General features: G+C 39.2%; 1 protein-coding gene across 9 annotated transcripts in view; it reads left to right on the top strand.

The window, feature by feature from the left end:
- Window positions 1-9,309, top strand: part of ADGRB3 (adhesion G protein-coupled receptor B3) — a 448,710-nt gene extending 439,401 nt beyond the window's left edge. For 7 of the 9 annotated variants that reach the window (XM_068183747.1, XM_068183743.1, XM_068183750.1 and 4 more), the window contains 2 exons: window positions 6,482-6,586; window positions 8,490-9,309. In XM_068183747.1, the coding sequence (XP_068039848.1) occupies window positions 6,482-6,586; window positions 8,490-8,678 (294 nt within the window). In that variant the 3' untranslated portion in view covers window positions 8,679-9,309. Of the gene's footprint in view, window positions 1-6,481; window positions 6,587-8,489 lie in introns of those variants that run through there. The other 2 variants (XR_010997055.1, XM_068183751.1) reach the window with 2 other exon arrangements.
- Window positions 9,310-19,402: the final 10,093 nt, after the last annotated feature.

Raw genomic sequence — 19,402 nt, forward strand, 5'->3', positions numbered from 1 at the left:
AGCACTCCAGATGTGGCCTCACCAGGGCTGAGTAGAGGAGCAGGATCACATCCCTCAACCTGCTGACAATGTTCTCCTAATGTACCCCAGGACACCATTGGCCTGCTTGGCCACAAGGGCACTGCTGGATCATGGTTCTTCTTCCATGTTGTCCATGGACACCCAGGTTCTTCTCTGCAGAGCTGCTTTCCAGCAGGTCAGCACCCAGCCTGCCCTGGTGCAGGGGATTATTCTTCTCCAGGTGCAGGACCCTGCACTTTCCTCTGCTGAGTTTCAGACAGTTCTCTGCCCATCTCTCCAACCTGTCCTGGTCCTTCTGAAGGGCTGCACAGCCCTCTGGGGTATCAGCCACTCCTCCCAGCTGTGTGTTGTCGTTTATTTACACCTTTTTCTTAACTTGTTTGCAATACTGCTGTACCATGGCCTAGTATTTTTAGAATTACTATTAAAATGCAGGATATTTTTTTTTTTTTAAGGAAAGGATGGGCCCACTGGGAGTGAGTGCTGAGGAACTGAGAGCATCAGCAATACTGTGCCAGTTGCTACTGTGTTTTACAAGTATTGATGCAGACTAACCCCATCTCACCCCCTAGCTTTATGATTTTTCCACTTAAGTCTGTGGGCTTTCCTGTATCCTTATACATAGCATGGCTGTCTAAGGTAAAATAAAATAAAAAAGACAAAAAACGTTGAGATAATGTGGTGTGGCCAAAATGCTGCTCTTTGGATACCCCAAAGCAGTTTGACTGCAGAATGGAATACAGTCTGGAGGTAAGATCAAGCCAAAGGGATTGAACACACTACTTAAATGTTTAATACATTCTCTGCTTTGTCTGTGACCAGTGCCAGCTGGCACTCTCTAAGACAATGCCCTTCCATATTTCTGAGGATTCCAAATCAAAAAATGACATGGATGTAGTTCTGAAGATAACAAATGTTAAGTATGCAGTGTGGACAAGGGTGTGAAAAGTTGGCTACCTCTGCCCTTTTCTATTTAACACTCTTTCTGCAGTCTCTACACCCTCAAACTTTCACGTGTCTCTGTATACATTCAAGACAAATACTCCAGCTATGTCTATCTCAATAAATTAGATATTTGAGGGAATATTCCTGGGTACCAAAAATGCCAGCTTTTAAATGGATTCATTTTTAGGAAAATCTTCACTCTTTTAGTCTGCACCACCCTTGTCTCTCCAAGAAGTTCTTGAGTGTCATTAAGGAGCTCAGTTCAATCTGGGTACCATTCACAATAGACAATTTGCTTTTAGACTAAGAGAATTTAATAGAGTTTAGTATTCATGGAGAACATTCCATGTTAGATGTTGCCAGTAAATTGTCTTGGACATGTTTGACTAATTACTATATACTAAGTCATGGTTTCATACTTAAAAAAATAAAAGAAAATAAGATTATTCTAGTGGCTTCCAATGGAACATTCACCTTAATATAAATAATTTGAAAGAAAAACAATAAAAATACATAAAAAATAACGTGAGAAAGGCCATTTTTCTCCAAGAGCCACAGAAGAAACACAAAGCCAGCTGCTATGCAATGTGAACACAACTAGACTAAGCGTACATAACATTACAAAGTACTCTCTGTCTCTGTTATCCTCAATATATGCAGAAATACAGATGTTGTTTTAAGGGCCTTGAAATTAATTATAAAAAACAAAAGTCCTGTATCTGTGTGGGTTCTGTTATAGAAGATGTGTGTCAGTCAAAAGAAAGGCAGAGAGAAAAGGATGACATCAAAACTGGCATGCACTTACCATAAATCTCAAGGTAGTTAGAGAAGGGGGTATTAAAACTGGGCACCTGTATCTATTTTTCCCTTTTTAAATAGCTTACCATTACATTCTTAAATTATCCTTTCATGTAGGAAAAAAAAAAGACAGAGTGTAATGAACAGGGCTTTGTCTGTCAGCAGGAAGTATTTCTGCTACATAATATACTGTCCACAGTTAGATTTCATAAAACACTGACTAATCTAGTTGAACTTTGAAGTTTACTAAATGAACAGTCAACATAAAACAACTTTACAGCTCTTTTCTTGTTATTAATAAAGATAAGTTTGGACTCATTCATGCAGTCTGGTGTCCAAAACATGAGCAAAATTATTGGTCTGGACATTTTGGATCCTCAATGCCACAGGCTGTGCTAACCCCAGCTAAGTGCCCTCCAACTCCTGTCATTTTTCTCTACAGCTGGACAGGTAGCTTTTTCATTAAGTCTCAGCACTAACAGTTAGCTGTCAGATCAAATAAAGTTCATTCTAATTATGTTGAACAGAAATACAGATGCTGTAGCAATTCCCAGGAGGGCTTTATAATAGGTGAACGCTGGCAGTTACAAAAACTTACAGGAGAGCTAAACGGTACTATTGGCATGCATTTTAGAATTCAAAATCACAATTACCTTTACGTTCTTTGAGAGAGTCTGACTTTGGATTTCCCCAGTTACCCCACTCTCATTTCTATCAGTCATTCATTGGATCTACTCTGTTAACTACATTTATGCCAAATAATTCAGAAAATGCCTTATTACCCTGATCCCCAGGATTCAAGTAATTTCTAGCTCTGAAGGAGAGCAAGGATACACAGAACAAGTGTGAAAACTAGACTGTCTTTCCTTTCCACAGATCAGTAGACTTTCACCAACAATAATGCTAAATTGATCACTGGTTGCTGGAGCTGCATTCTTTCAGAATTTCATCTGCCATAGCAACTTATTATAATAACCACTATAACTCACAAAAGTTTAAAATCATTCTCTTACTAACCTGAAGACATCTCTTTAAGGCAAAGGTAAAAAAATATGCCTGCAGGTAAAAATTGTTTCCTGTTCCCAAGTTTGGCAACTGATCATACCTATAACATCTTGAAGCAACAGCATGTTTCCATTAGAGGGCTGGGAAGGCATTCCCCCATCTGTTCTTTCAACCTAGCTGCTCTACAAGATTTGAGAGAGAACATTTTAAACTGCAAAAATGCAGAAAATCTCCAAGGCAAATTAAATTACCTGGTAGTAGTGATGATGAAGATGATGATATAGTTATTTATGAGATTGACCACAAATCACTGAATAGCTTAGGTTGAAAGGGGCCTTAAAAGTCATTTAGAGCTAAGCCCAAGCCACTGGCAGGAACGCCTTCCACTAGACCAGGCTGAGCCTCATCCAGCCAGGCCTTTAACACTTCCAGTAATGGGGCATCCACAACTTCTCTGGCTACCTGTTCCAGTGTCTCATCACCTTCTTCATAAAAGTCTTTTTTCTATATCTAATCTAAACCTACCCTCTTTCAGCTTAAAGCCATCACCACTTGTCCTGTCACTATATATTCTTGCAAAAAGTCCTTCTCCAGCTTTCTTGCAGGCCCCCCTTAGGTACTGCAAGGCTGCTGTAAGATCTCCCTGAAGCCTTCTCATCTCTGTTAGAGATGAACAGCCCCAGTTCTCTCAGTCTGAATTCATAGGAGAGGTCCTCCAGCCTTCTGATCATCTTTGTTACCCTCCACTACACTCACTCCAACATGGACCTTATGTTGGGAACCCCAAAGTTGAATACAGTACTGCAGGTGGGGTGTCATTAAATATTTATGAGTGTATTTGTCTTGAGTTAGAGTTCAGATAAAGCCCTATCATAAATAAAAAAGGGAGCTGGGTACAGAGTTACATTTTAAGCTTTCCCCATCTTGCTGACAGCCATCCACACTCTGAATCCTTTTCTGTGAGTAAGTGGTCATTAGAGTAAGGTGTAGTCTCTTCAAAACATGCACTCTGACTTAAGAGTGGGAGTAGAAATGTGGAAGAGGTGTTGATTCAGCTTGACCCCCTTTAGGGTGTGGGGCACAATAGCTTTGGAATGTTCAGGAGACACCACAAGAAGATGTGTGTCTGCAGCTCGGTGGCTGACTCTGGTGTTTCTGGCAGGGATGCAACATCAATGGGCAACTGTGCAGCTTCATCTAAAGAAAAAAGGGCAGCAAAAGCTCAGTTTCCACCCTTTTCACATCCTGATGCTACTACGATCATCCTAGTATTAGTGGTGAAGATCTCCAGCTTTGTATTGTTAAAACTTAGTATTTCTAAGATTAATAAAGGGGTGTAGTCCACATTGCCCATTTAATAGAGAAAACAGAGTAACACACTACAAATACTTTGTCGGTTGTTTTCTCATAAAAGAGAAAGAGGTACCCAACAGAGCATATTTTCTAGAAAGGAGATAAGATGGTGCTTTCTAACCAAAAATTTGAAAGAAGTCTAGAAATTGAGAGTTAAAGTTGGAAATTTAAGTTGCTGTACCTTCAGTTCAGATTGTTCTTTATAAGCAATAGGGAGGGAGTGGGTGTCAGTGGGTAGGAATTATGGAATGGAAGCCAGGAAAACACAAAGTAACCAAAAGATCCATGGGTACATGTTCATGGGTACCAGTCATGCTGCTATTAAGAATAAAATGTAAAGATTTTTTTTTCTGGCAGACTTCCCGGTGCAAGTATTTTATTTCTCCTCCCACCTGCTTCTCCTCAGGAATAATGTAATGAATTGAGTAAGACATTTGCATTATTCATGTTTGCTATTTAATGACATCTTGGGTACATGATTAAGGAAAAGGTATCAGAATGTAGCATTCTCTATATTCCCAGCTTTCTACTAAAAAGTTTTCAAATGAAGATACTTGTTTCACAGCCTTATGTTATTTCCTGCTTTTTAGAGAGAACGGTTTAATCCACCAAAACTGTTTTATTCCCATGACCATGTCTCCTTTTTTAAACCAATAATAACATTTGAGGCAGAACCTATTTTTTTAATTTTATGTATATGAAAATTGCTATATACTCCTGTCTGCCATAGAAGCAATATCTGAAAAGAATCCCTAGGAAGTCACTTAAGTAAAACTCCTCTCATAAATTTAGATAGCTATGTCTAGTTAAATTACCTTTTGCAAGGAGTTTATTACCAAACACTGCAAAAGGTTTTCCCTTATTCACCCCACAACTCAAGTTAATAGGTCTTTAATTTCTGATGTCTCATGTCTCTTTGTGAGACATATTGCCGAACTCCTTTCCTCTGAAGTGAGCAACTTCTTAAGCCACTGTATGGCTGTATTAAGGTTAATACAGGTATTACAGCATAGCAGTAGAAATGCCTGGCAAAAAGAGCAGCCACATTTCAAGAAATCTCTAAAGACATAATGCAAATGAAAGATAAAGTTGGCATTGATAAAGGAATGTTGAGAGTCAGCTATTGCCACTCCATCTTAAAAGGTACTAAACTAGGCTTGATGGAAAGGGTCACTCTCAAGCACTACATACATTGTTTTCAGGGTTTCACTCACAACTCCAGGGAAAATCAGGCTTGACACAAAATCAGGACTTGCACAAAGGCCTGTGTCCTGCACCTCGTCTGTCAGCATTCCTGGCTGCTGTCCTGGCTGTAATTCAAGTTCAAGCAGTTACAAAGCTTAAGAAAAGCAAAGCCAAGCCCATCCACTGTTGGACTGAGGTGAAGCATCCTCAGACCCTCCCATCCCCAGACCATCCAGACCACAGAACCATGAGACTGGTCAAACAGTAAGCAGCCTTCAGCTTGGCTCCAGAGGCTGTTCTGAATCCATAGCTGAGCATTAATTCCTTTGAAAACAGCTCTGATGAGCATAGCTTACAATCTAGGCTTGAAAACAGGCTGCAGTCTCCAAGTAGCTGCCCAGTCAGATACATGGCTGAGGCCTGCGCACTGAGGTGTGATAATTGTGGGGGCTCTTTGGGTTCATCCTTCTTCCACAGGAATGCCATATAATTAGTTTCTGTGGGAGAGTGCCCTCGGCATGAGCTAGAGGGAGGGCAGTTTCCAATTTCTTTGTCCATGAAATAAGAAAGCAAGTAAAATTGAAAAAATGTGCCTACTTTTGTTAATATGAATGCAATTTCAACTGCATTTTATGGTGATTTGAATGACAAGAAGATAGCTGATTAAAAAGACATAACATTTGGGGGTTTTCCATTTTGAGCCAAGATTTCTGAGTTCAGCATTCCCATAAAAATTATTCCAACAGGGACCATTAAAACTGTTGTTGCTTTCCTATAGAAATTAAAATGTAAGCATCCATGCTGAAAACAGTTCTAGAAAATATTCTTCATATGCAAGAGAAATATTCTTCTGAGAAATTGCCATTACTTTCACAACACTTCCAAGCTAACATTAGTGGCCCCTAATTTCAGCAACTCAATAGACGTAGTACACAGTCAAACTCAATCTCTTGTACACAGGAGGATCATTAAACACAGCAGAGAGAATGGCCAGGGCAATTCACTTCCATTGGTCAAATCTATAGGGAAAAGATGGCCCTGCCAAATTCAGTTTTCTTTATTATGTTGGAAAAAGTAATGCTTCTCTTTAAAAAAATCCAAAAAACAAAAAACAATACAAAACAAAACAACCAGATTCAATTATATATATAAGCAAGTATATTCCATTTTGCAGAAGGTCATGCATACAAGAAAGAGGCATATGGAATTGTTTCAAGAGTTAAATCAGAAATTTCAGACTCTGGACAGATTTCGGGATGTACCAAAATCAGGCAGTATGGTAAGTGTCCTTCTATTATATTTAAAATATGGTGGATCCTAAACAACAGTGGAACAAGAGCCTTTTGACACCAGTACGTTTCCCAAGAATGCCTCTCCTTTAGGTACCTCAGAAATGAGAACCAAAGCTATTTTCAGTAATCCAACCTATGACAAGACTCATTGCATTCTACAATTAGACCATAACTAACTCACTAACATCATTATAGATGACAAGTAATTGAACTGTAGGGAATGCACTTCAAATCTGTATGTGCCTGCTGTGTCTAAGGGCCTTTAGACAGAGAAAGCAGCTCACTGATATAATTTGACCAATAAGGCTTTTCCTCTAGCTAGGCAATGAGAAAATAAATTTGATACTATAAACAAGTCCAGATAAATTTACATGTATGTGCAATTGTCCGCAAAACACACAAGATCTCTGTAATGCCATGTCTTTTCCAAAATAGATTTATAAATATTTACCATGGGAAAAGCAAAAATTTAATCATCCTGAGTTGAGGCTGCTATCATAATTCAAATTTATACACACACACTCATATACACATGCATAACACTCTGACTACATCTGATAATGAGAGCAAGGAAATTGTTGATTCTACCTAATTAAAACAGCTAATTTAGTCTGGCATATTTTTATCAGTAATATTTTGATTAGTAATAATTTTATATAATTTTAAAATTTGAAAGTTGTATATTAAATGGAACTGAGCTAGAATCATTGTATTCTGTAACTTTTTCAGAAGAGCTGCTTTCAGACATGAAGAAGAGGTATTAAGCAGATGTGAGGCCAATGGATTTACATCTTTTACATCATCTTAATCCAGCAGAAATTTAGCCCTGATTCTTTGATGAACCTGTCTCTGTGATATGTGTTATTTTGTATCACGTTCTCATTCCCCCCTTTGAGATCAGCTGACATGTAACGTTTTCATTTGTCTCCCTACTTGAGATTTGCTATTCACATAAAGCTTGAATTAATTCAAAATCTCAAAGGGAATCTCAGTAGAAGAGTTGTGTTTACACTGTTTCACATTGGTGCTGTGCTTTTGAAAGGTCTGCTAATAAAAGCTGCCTAGAGGAATGATCTGTTTGTGAGACAGAGAATGATCCAGGTACCTAAATATAGGCATCTCAGGCTATTTTAGGCAGAGGTCTTGGTTTACAACACAGTACAGGCAGTAGTGATACAGGGCTCAAAGGAGATCTGCACCTCTCGTGAAAGATAGTTGGAGATCGAGAAGAAAGTCCAAAGGCATCTTAGACAGTGCAAAAATACTGGATTTTAGCAGCTAAATCCCACCCATCATGTTACAGCAGAAATCTCTAATTAAATTGGCTCATAAATTCTTTTACCTTATAAAACATAGCATTAAAAAAATAAAAAATCATTCAGTAGAAAATAACCACCTTTCAGTCTGTTAATACTAATACAAGTGAGCTCATCAACCTAGGCAAGGTGGCTCTCACAGCATTTTCAAGGTTTCTGTCATTCTTCCATACACCTGCCACAATTTAAAATCCAGCTGGCAGTCTCTGTTTCAAACCACTCCATATTTCAAGCAACAAACTCTTCTCTGTTACCTTCCTTTCTCTTCTCCCTCTTTTCTCCCACTCTTAGAAAGATGTCTATTGGTACTGGATCTCTCAGCCCATTCCTCACACATTGGTTCTTGTGAAAGAAAGGGCTTAGCTGGCAGCTCAGGTGAGGAGCCTGCCAAAGTGTTGATTGTTTACAGAGAAAGCGTCGCAGCAGTGCCGAGCACCCGCCAGCCTGGCTCCCTGCAAAGCCATTTCCCCTCTCCAGCTTCTGTGTCTCATGAGAGCACGTCAGCAAACAGCCTTATAAATGGAAACTGCATTATTTCATCCTTGATTTTAATTCTTCTTTCTTTGGTCTTCAGGAGAACTCAGGACCCAGCAAGGCTCCATGGGACAGTTTCAAAACCACAGGTGACTACCAACACTATACAACGATAAATGTATTAGACACAGAGGCAAAAGATGCTTTAGAACTCAGACCAGCAGAATGGGAGAAGTGTCTGAACTTGCCTTTAGATGTGCAAGAAGGTGACTTTCAAACAGAAGTTTAACAGAAATGAACTGAACAAAACAGAAACAAAGTAAAAATAATTCATTGCACTGACAACAAAAAGACTTTGGGAATCCTGACGATCCTGACACTCCTGTCTGAACATTGCGACTCCTTTGTGTCAGGCTCTTCCTGTGCCAAATGTCAGTGGTTTTTTTCGTACAGTATATTCCCACTAGTGCGGCTAGTGGAGAACCAGGTGTACAATTCTTACCATCGTGTGTTGTAAGTACCCGTGGAATGGATTTGTAAGGTAATCTTTATAGATAAACCTCAAGCAACGATTCATGTTGTAACAGCTTCATTTGGTTTAGTTTTCAAAAAACTTCACCATGAAGCACAATGTATATATTTATGCAGTTTTTAAAGTTTATAACAGTCTGTTTGGCCATTACTACACTTTTTACTTTATAATATAAAAGCAAAGTTTTTGTCATTAAATGAATGTCTGTTGAGCTACATTCTTCATTGCTTTAAATGCAATAAAGTAATAATCTCACTTTTATATGAATAATATATTTCACATCTTTATTATTGCAGTTTTCTCTGGAAAGCTCAGAATAGCTTTCTCTGCTGCAGCTGTGTATAAAATATTTAAAATGTTGTATGGTGTAAATAAACCTTTGTCTACATATCAGTTTCCTAGTGCAATTTATTCCATATTGTTTCTCTTAAATTTGAATATTTATACAATATTTTATAAAACACAAGTATTGAATATGTATTTGCAGTTTAATGGTATGTTGTATGTTTCTTCTGCAAAAAGTTTCTAGATCATATTAGTAGGCTTCTAGCTATTCTGCATTTTCTTAGGGTTTTTTCCCAACAATGTACAATATAAATCGGACTTGTCAGAATACTATTGCAATTTTTCTGTCCTATAAGAATTTTTGTCTAGTTATAGAAAGACAAATAATGGAAATAAGTTAAGTTTCAGTGCACAGCACCCAAAGAAAACATTGACTTAATATCATTATATCTTGTGCATGGTGTTCTTGCTGTATAACAAAAAGTAATCTCGAGATAAAAAAAGTTCTTAAGTATTTTAGATTTTTAAAAACCACCAAAACAATGAACCAAACCCAAAAATCTGAGTTAGTTTCATCATGAATCACAAGCAGAATATGATTGTTCTTTATATTGAAAATACAGTTAAACTGTTAGGAATAGGAAGATTGAATCTCCTTTTCCATGCATAGAATCAAAACCAAATCTTCAAAAATCTCATCTAAGCATAGCTGTGGGAGACATAGTTAGAAGGATATCTCAAATCTTCAGATGTCATAGTTCTAGGAAAAAAAGTTTCAAAAACTGTTTTGGTTCCTGCTGTATAAAAGTGAATATCCTTCAGCCTACTAGCTGGAGGGATCTTAGAGAGGAAGAAAACATGACCACCAATCTGCTTAGGAAGAAAAAAGATAAGAATAGAGGCTTGTCAGTGAGAACTTAACCCAGAGAATTGGAAGAGGAAGATCAGCATCCATCTGTTAAGAGAAAAGTACTTAGGATCAACCTTGGGACTGATCTTCAGAAAGTGTTTCAGTCTGACAATCTTTTCTCCAGGCCATAAGGTATTTAAGTTACAAAAAGGAGCCTGACTTTGCCTGCTTTGAGTAAGCACCTCATGCTGAGTGAAGACTTCTCTAATCTTATTCCTCAGGATCTAAATCTTTAAACAAGTAAGAAATAACTAGCCACCAGCCTGGTACCAGGTCTGGTAACTGGCTTAGGTGCCTGGAGGCTAGATGATGTAGAACTATCACCCTGAGTAAGTTTGCCAACACTAAATTGGGCAGGAGTGTTCATCTGCTGGAGGGCAGGAAGGCTCTGCAGAGGGATCTGGACAGGCTGGATCCATGGGCAGAGTCCAACGCTGTGATGTTCAACAAGGCCAAGTGCCAAGTGTTGCACTTGGGTCACAGCAACGCCCTGCAATGCTACAGGCTGGGGGCAGGGTGGCTGAAAAGGGCCCAGCAGAAAGAGACTTGAGGGTGCTGGTGGCAGCAGCTGAACATGAGCCACCGTGTCCCAGGTGGCGAAGAAGGCCAATGGCATCCTGGCCTGTGTCAGCAACAGTGTGGCCAGCAGGACCAGGGCTGTGATTCTTCCCAGCACTGGTGAGGCTTACCTTAAGTGCAATGTCCAGTTCTGTGCCCCTCAATTTAGGAAGGCTGTTGAGATGCTGGATCAGTCCAGAGAGGGGCAACAAGGCTGGTGAAGGGTCTAGAGAGTAAATCCTGGGGAGGATAAATCTGAGGGAGCTGGGGTTGTTTAGCCTGAAGAAAATGAGCTCCCTGACAGGAGGCTGTAGCCAGGTGGGGGTTGGCCTCTTCTCCGGGTGGGGGTTGGCCTCTTCTCCCAGGCAACCAGTGACAGGATGAGGAAGTGAACTCCCTTGCATCAGGGGAAGTTTAGGTTGGACATCAAGAAGAATTTCTTCACAGAAAGGGTGGTTAAACATTGGACTAACCTGCCCATGGATGTAGTGGAGTCTCCATCTCTGGAGGTGTTCAAGGAACAAGTAGATGTGTCACTTAGTGCTGTGGTTTAGTTGACAAGGTAGTGTTCAGTCAAGGTTGGACTTGATGATCTTGGAGGTCTTTTCCAATCTTAATGTTTCTGTGATTCTATCATTCTACACTGTGATACATCAATCAAACAGAATTGGCCGTTTTTCAAGAGGCTGATGCAGAAGGAGGCAGATGGCAAGGCTGGCTATGCAGCCTCCTAACTTTTCAGATCAGATAGTGACCCAAAAACCTCTCACTACGTACAACAGAAACTGCACATTTTTAAGGATTTAATTCCATATGGTAAGAAGTCTCAGAGCATGTGTTACAAAATTTATAATTTTTGAGCCCAAATGAGGAAGCTTAGACCCCTGAATCCAGATATAAGCCTTAGCATCCTCCTTGACTGATCTAAACATAATGCAAATCTTGAACACCTTTCAATAACTGTAATGCAGAAATTATTTGTATAAGATTTATATTACCTAACTCCTGTTCAATGGTGGTCTAGTTACAACTGTAGAAAGCTTAGGGTAGGCTGCAAACTTACCCAGGAAACACGGTAAATCAGTTTACACTCAATACACTGCTGACCCAGTTGTGCTGTTATTAATAACCCAGTGGATTCAGGTTTAGCATTAGCCTGGGTGTTTGTGTATCACACAGCAGTCACAGATGTGCTTTCAGTGTATCAGCAGCAACATTCAGTGCCTCTTTATTTAGAGTTTGTGCTACTCTGAGCAGAAAATGCTAGGCATTTTTATTTTCTTATATATTTCATATTTAGAAATTAAAAGTATGCTGAAACCCAGTATATTTGCCTACTGATTTGACTGCTTCCTATTAAAACAGAGTTTGTTTCCCATAAGCAAAATGCCACTCATACATGCAGTTTCTGCTCAATGTCTCTGAAATTATGCATGTCAGACTGAGCCCAGCAGGAGAGTACAAACTTTTATGTACTGGCTTTCATGTTGATAAAGCACTGAGCAGATGTTGGGCATTTTATTATATGCAAAAAATAATTAAGTCAGGACTCCCTAAATCATACTAGACACAGACATGACAGGGGGCCCTGCATCTGCTTACCAATTAGTGCCACTCAGCATGGCCTGGCTACTTCAGCTAGGGTCCAGCTGCAGCTACAGAAAGGTTCAGGTGTTTGAGGGTGGTTCAGGTGTTTGAGGGCTCAGCCAATGTTTCTGTCACTAGCACTGGAGGAAACTGAGGCAGCCAAGCTCAGCCCAGAGTTTACCCAAAAGCAACTCAAAATACATATTCCCTAGATGTATATACAAGAGGCAAAAATATTTTTTATTAAAGGCTTCATTTTCTCAACAGTTTAAATACACATTAACAATTGTATAAAACCCTCTTCAGTTCTTTTGTGTCCTTCTTACATACATATTCAGGGAATTTTTTTTTTTTCTGGCAAGTTAATGCTAAACAAAATATGGCCTGGACTTTTCAGTGTAGGGAAGCAGTGCATACAGGAAATCTAGCCGAGCAGCCAAAGATCACTCAGACAAGAGTTCAAGATGTCCAGGATTTCGGATACCAAGGCTGTATAAAGGGGTTTTGTGATGCTACCAAAGTTATTTGCTACATGGGCCTTTGCCAAAGTGATGTTATTTAACCCAGAAACTTGGAGGCAAACTATGAATTAGTCACTATTAAACTCTAGAAACTCTAGAACTCTCTTCAGCTCTAGAATATCTCTTGGAGATAAGAAGGGAGGAGAGTGTAAGTAGTGCTACAAGGGATGAGAGTGCTGCCATTCTGATGCACCTTTGGAGTACCAGTGGTTTAATGTTGGCATATATGTAATGCTAATGACTGTTTATGATGAAGATTTGGGACAAAAGACACAAAAAGCTAGAGATCATTTCCATTTAATTAACTACTGAGTCTGAGTTCTTCTCAAGCAATGTATCAGTGCTCTTGGAAGTGTTGTCCTGACACTCCTCCTTTGAGATCATTTGTTTCCATGACAATATGACATAAATCATCTAATATTGTTTTACACAGGATTAAACTGGGATAATCTCTTTTAAAAACAAACAAAAACAAATAATGAAGCAAAAAACATCCAAGCCCCAAGCTACCTCAGGAGAAATGCTCTCTGATGCTTTGGCTTCTCTCTGTTTCCCATAGTTGCCAGACCAGGTTTAACAAAAGGCCTGCTTCCCACTTGGAAGCAGGCATCCATCACAGCATCAGGAGTATGCTTTCCATGGGGTTATACGCGGGGATCTGGAAATCTCTGTTGGCAATCAGCAGATGGAGACATGCACTGATAGCAGGCTCTCAGTTCCTCAGGCGTTAGCTCGAGGCTGTGCTGCATCTCTGCATAAGGCACCAGAAGCAGTTTGTAGGAGCAAACTTTATTTCCCTCTCTCAAAAAAGTGTCATAGGTCTCACTTGTGCAATCAAACCCCTTCTCATGTGCTGAGGGAGGAATCCAGAGAGATACCCAGCTGAATATGTGCTTGGGGAGCTGTGATTCACTTCTAGCTGGGTCTCAAACACTGCAATGCTGTCATCTTTTCTACTTACTTTTTTAGAAACATCTTTCTTTGTAAGGAAAGCACAAGTGGCCTCACTAAGAGAAATTCAATTACTGATAAGATAGGCATGACTACCAACACTAGCACTCCCACTGAAGTGTTTTGTCCATTAATTACAATAGTAAGATAAAGTAAGGGCCACTTATCTGGTTTTGACAAAATTGCCTCTTAAGCTGCATTGGACCATCCTGTGGCACTGAGTTACTCCAATTAACTATACAACAGGACTGATCCTCTTCACTGTTCTTCACTGGTGTCATTTTATACCTCATTACTTCTTATGAGAAACAGTTAATAATAAACCAATTCAACTTCCTCCCTCAACTATATAAGTTACTGCTATTGGTCCCACAGTTGCCTCTTTTTTCAGGATTACAAACCCATGCTCAGTTAGTTCCCATGTAGAAGTTCTTCTCTGATTTCAACTATCCCTGTGTCCTTTACAGCTTTTACAAGTCTGCTAAAGTTCTTAAATGAGTTCAGTAAATCCATAACTCATTAAAGTATTCTGTTTGTTTCATGTAGAAAAAGGAAAAACTCTATGCGGAAGCTTCTAAAATTCCTTTTATTCAGTAGGAAAAAACAAAAACTGAGAAATACTTAAGCATTCACTTTTTTATCTAACCATTTAATGGAAAAGGCATCACCATCTCTTTGAGCAAGAAATGAGCACCAGCAGCTTCTCTTAATTCTCTTGATGAGTACACTGAAATATTTTTTTCTGCTGCTCCTTCTCCCTGGTGATGTGAAGACCAACTTTCTTTCCTAAGTTACACTGTTGCACCATGACTGACAGAGAGATCTCTACAGCCCACTGACTAGGTGACAGTCCAAAAGTGAGCAAGGGCTATGTAAATCCTTTCAGGTGGAGCAGTAGCTGTTTCCCACACCCTGGAAGTGTGCTGAATTCTCCATTTTTATTTTGATTTTGGTGAACCTCCTTCCTCTAGCTGTGATGCCAATCACTTCCTGACTCTCTTCTTGAAAACATAGAACAGGCATCTGAGACGGGGAAGGGCTTGGGATCTGCTGCTCATGTCTGCTCATTCCTGTGACTTAAGGTCCTCAGTAGAGGTGAGACTAGAATGCTCTAGTCTCAATGTTTGTTTTCTTGTTGATTATCTTGGCAGTTATTGGGAAGCCCAGCTGGAGATGTTTACTTTGTATACACTGTATAAGCAGATACTGTGCCTTGTTCAAGATATGGAGGCAAGCATAGGAAACAGGCATCTAAATCTTATGAACATCAAAAAATCCGAGTCCTTTTGCGGATCAAATCCTTAAGAATTGAAATATTTAAAAAATCTGGTCCTCAGAATCCAGTTTTAAGAACAGCAAAAAAATAGTGTTTATTACTTTTATCAGTTGAATGATTTATTGAATTATGTCGCTAAATTACTGATTTAGGAAATTGCAAAAGGTGATTCCTGAGGGACCTCATAGTATTAAAAAAAAAAAAAAAAAAAAATGCCCAAAACTGGAATTGATCTCTATGTATGTATGTAGATGTTCAATTTCTTATTTGGTATCTGCTTGGAACCAACCACTTTATTCTGTACTCTTTTCAAGATATGTGTATTAGAAAAGATTTTCACAGCTCTTTTTAGTAATTAGGTTCCTAAATCAAGCAAGAATTATCTATGGTTTGTAAAGACAGATAGGCAGAATCCTTTCTATCTAATTTAGAATTCTAACCAAAACATTGTCCTGTCAAAATTTCAAACACAGAACTCTGCAAGGCAATCTGACTCTGCCTATTGTAGCTATCTAGGTTATTTTTGCAACCTGCAGAAAAAGGGAAGCACCTCTGAAGCCCAGTTAGACTCAGCCAGTTCTCTAAGTACAGATTGATTGCACAAAGAATTTAAAATCCTCATGAGGGCAATAAAATTCTTCTAAATTAAGCACCAGATTTAGTAGGATTTAGACATCAACTTGTGAGCTAAAGTCTAAACACCCATTATGATCACTGAAGAACAGGTCAATACAGTCAATGGAGTCTAAAAGCCAATCCAGCTTTCCCTTTACTAGAAGGATGCAGTTAATATGAGATGGCCCACTTTTTGTGAAACATTTACATGGGGATTGCACACTGACATGAAAACTTCACCCCACATCTAAAATGATACTAGTTTTAACATGGGAATCCCAGTACAGGGGAAGATTTTCTCAGATGCTACAGGATATCCTGCTTCCAGCTATTAATTCAGGGAGGCATGGGATTATGGGTGCCACATCAGATTTCCCAACTTCCTGTAAATGTCAGAGCTACCCATACTATCACACAGTGCCACTATTTAATCAGAATCTACCTTTCCTGCCCCTCTTCTGAACATTCGTTTCAGTACAAGTAGAGGATTCATTTTCTCTATAATTTTATTGTTGAACCTCTAAATCCTGTATGTGGATTATCCAGATTTTCATCCTCCTGAGAGGCAAAGGACCACAGCCCAAGACAATTTAAGCTGCCAAGTATCAGTAGACTGTAAAAAAGCACATTCTGGAAGATTAAATATGGGTCAGGCAGGCATGACAGAGTTATGGAGCCAGGAAAATTACAGTGTTATGCTTTGAGCTGATGTTAGATTTCAGCCACAAATGGTGTGCTAGAATATGAATGCTTGCCTGGCCCTGCAGTCTTGATTTTTCACTCCATAAGAACCTCCTAACAATTGGGCAACAGTCAAGCTACTAGTTTTTGGACTCTAGCCCTCCGATGCTCTTATTTCTGTTTACACAGAGGCCAGATTTGAGGAGATGACAAGTATGTTTAACAGGGGTACTGTGTGATGCCTTCCTGAAACTCAGAAGGTGGTGGTTCAAGCCTTTCTCAGATGACTAGGCTGGGGAAGCTTTCCAGCTTCCTCATACTGTCTTCTGACCAGCAAGTAATTATGCAAAGAAGGAAAGACAATCCCCCTCTCAGAGCAGATAAGTTAGTGGGTAGACACAGGCCATGCCATCTGAAAAAAAATTGCGCACTATAATTGACAGAAAAACTTAAGGATGGTTTCTCAGTGGCTCCCTTAACCAATTAGTTTTAAACCAACCAGTTCTCAAGGGAGATTACACAGAAGTAGAAAGGAAAATCTCTTACACCATAAAAAACCCTCTAATTATCATTGCATGAGAAAGGAGGGAATAGTGTTTTGTATTACAGTCCAACCCCAATCTGTGCCACAAATGGTGACTTTCAGGTTTTATATGGAAAATATATTAAAAAAATTAATTATCCCTCAACTAAGAAAATAAGAGAATATTATAAACTTTTAAAGCATGCTTAATTCTTGGTCTGAAATAACTGTACATAATCTCATCATACGTAATTTCAAAAAAAAAAGGTTCCAAATCATCTGTCTCAGCACCATGTTATAACATGATGGATATCTTTTGGGGGCTGTGCTGGTTTTGGCTGGGGTAGAGTTAACTTTCTTCACAGTGGCTGGCATGAGGCTGTGTTTTAGATTTGTGCTGAACACAGGGTTGATTAATTATAGAGATGTTTTTGTTATTGCTGAGCAGGGCTTACACAGAGCCAAGGCCTTTTCTGCTTTTCACACTGCCAGGCTGGTGAGGAAGTTGGGGCTGCATGGGAGGTTGGGAGGGGACACAGCCTGGACTGGTGACCCAAACTGACCTAAGGGATATTCCAGACTGTGTGGCATCATGCTCAGTGTATACAGTGGGTGAGAGAAGGAGGAAGGTTGGAGTGAGGGCGTTTGTTTTCCCAAGTCACTGTTACTTGTGATGGCGCCCTGCTCTCCTAGAGATGGCTGAACACCTGCCTGCCCATGGGAAGCAGTGAATTAATTCCTTGTTTTGCTTCACTCATGTGCATGGCTTTTGCTTTCTCTCTTAAATTGTCTTTATCTCAATCCATTATTTTTGTAGTTTTACCCTTCCAGCTCTCTCCTGGATCCTACTGGTGGAGGAGTGAGTGAGCAGCTGTGCAGCGCTTGGCAGCTGGCTGGTGTTAAACCATGACAGGAACAATTATCCAGGCAATTAAAAGGTATTACAACATGTACATATATTCACAGTGAAGAGACTAACTTTGACCTGAAAAAAATTACTTTTTTGAAAAAGCTGTGTATTAAATGAAAAGAAGATTTAAAGTAATTTTTTTAAATTTACTTTACAATGGTCACTTAACATCCTATGTTCCTCTAAAACTGTGATGGCCGTAAAGAAATTGATTAATTTTGGTAAGGAAAAAAAAAGATCATTCTTTTTGCAGAAATTAATATTTGCATAGCAAGAGGTCCCCTGTTTTAGTAAAGAACCCTCTTTGAGGATGACAGCCTTCAAAGTATGCATCAGAACTTCTTAAGAACTCAATGCAAAAAGTCTCCAAAAGTTAGAAAGAAAACATCCTTTATTCATCTTGTTTGGAATGAGTTCCCAAGACAGGATCCAGGTTTTGCATTTAAATAGGAGGTTGAAACCTCTGTTAGACAACCATTTCTTCCATTTTCAGTACACCTAAAATCACAAAGCACTGGAGAACTTTGGAAACTTCCATGATCTGAAGACACCACAGAGTTTACAATAGGTATGGAAATCAATAGCACATTTTGTATGGGTTATTAGCTGGTAAGTACTTGGCTACAAAACCCTGGGTTCTCAGGTAATTTTTTATATTTTTACCACTTTGAAATTTTATGTTCAGTACATTTTCTTCCTATTTTGGCCAGCTCTGTGGCATTGTATTAGCAAGCAAAGACATAAGCAGATAACCTTTTGAAGAGGGGTAATTTTCTAAATCTAGTGCTTAGAGAATTTTTTTCTCAATATATGTCATCTGATTTTGAATAATTTGTAATTGTAAAAGGCATCAACCATAGGTTTCTTAGTGAAAAAAAATAAAAATAAAAAAAGCCCAGGATGCTGGTGTACATCTCTTCTGCACAGTGCTTTTGGCCCATCCCTCCTATCTTTCTGCATGGCAGCCCTGCTTGGACATACCAACTACTTGCCCCAGTTTGATGTCATCTGCCAAACTGATAAGAATGCATTACTTTGCACCTTTGGCAAATTGGACAGGTCTCAAAAGAGACCCCTGCAGTGCTGCATTTACAATCTGCCTCTAAACTCACAAACTCTCTGAGTTCAGCAATTCTTTTTCCCACCTGGCTTCCTATCCATTCACTGCCATCCTCTAGGCATCTTAACTTGGGTACAATTATAGAATCATAGAATGTCCTGGTCTGGAAGGGACCATAAGATCATCTAGTTCCAACATCCCTGCCTTGAGCAGGGTCACCTTCTACTAGACCAGATTGCTCAAATCTAATCACTACCAAAAATAAGACCAAAGTTATCACCTCTTACAGCTGTCACATCTTCAAACCATTTCACTTCTGCAAGGATGGATCTCCTGAGATAATATTTGGAATTTAACAGCCTGCGGCTCTCACATTGCTTGAAGACCCACTGAACACGTAAAAATATTGAGCAAGTGAGATTATTTGAGGAAATCTGTCTAATTGCAAATATGTATTTCAGATAATTAAATAGTTGCTGCCATACCAGCTGTTCTATGCTGTTCTGCTTGTCAGCTTTGAGTCCATATTCAACTTTATCACACAGACCAAAGACAACAGGATGTATTTGTCTCTCTTTAATCATTATATTTTGACTACTTGTGA

Source organism: Anomalospiza imberbis, chromosome 3, assembly GCF_031753505.1.
Source record: "Anomalospiza imberbis isolate Cuckoo-Finch-1a 21T00152 chromosome 3, ASM3175350v1, whole genome shotgun sequence".
NCBI classification, from domain to species: Eukaryota; Metazoa; Chordata; class Aves; order Passeriformes; family Viduidae; genus Anomalospiza; species Anomalospiza imberbis.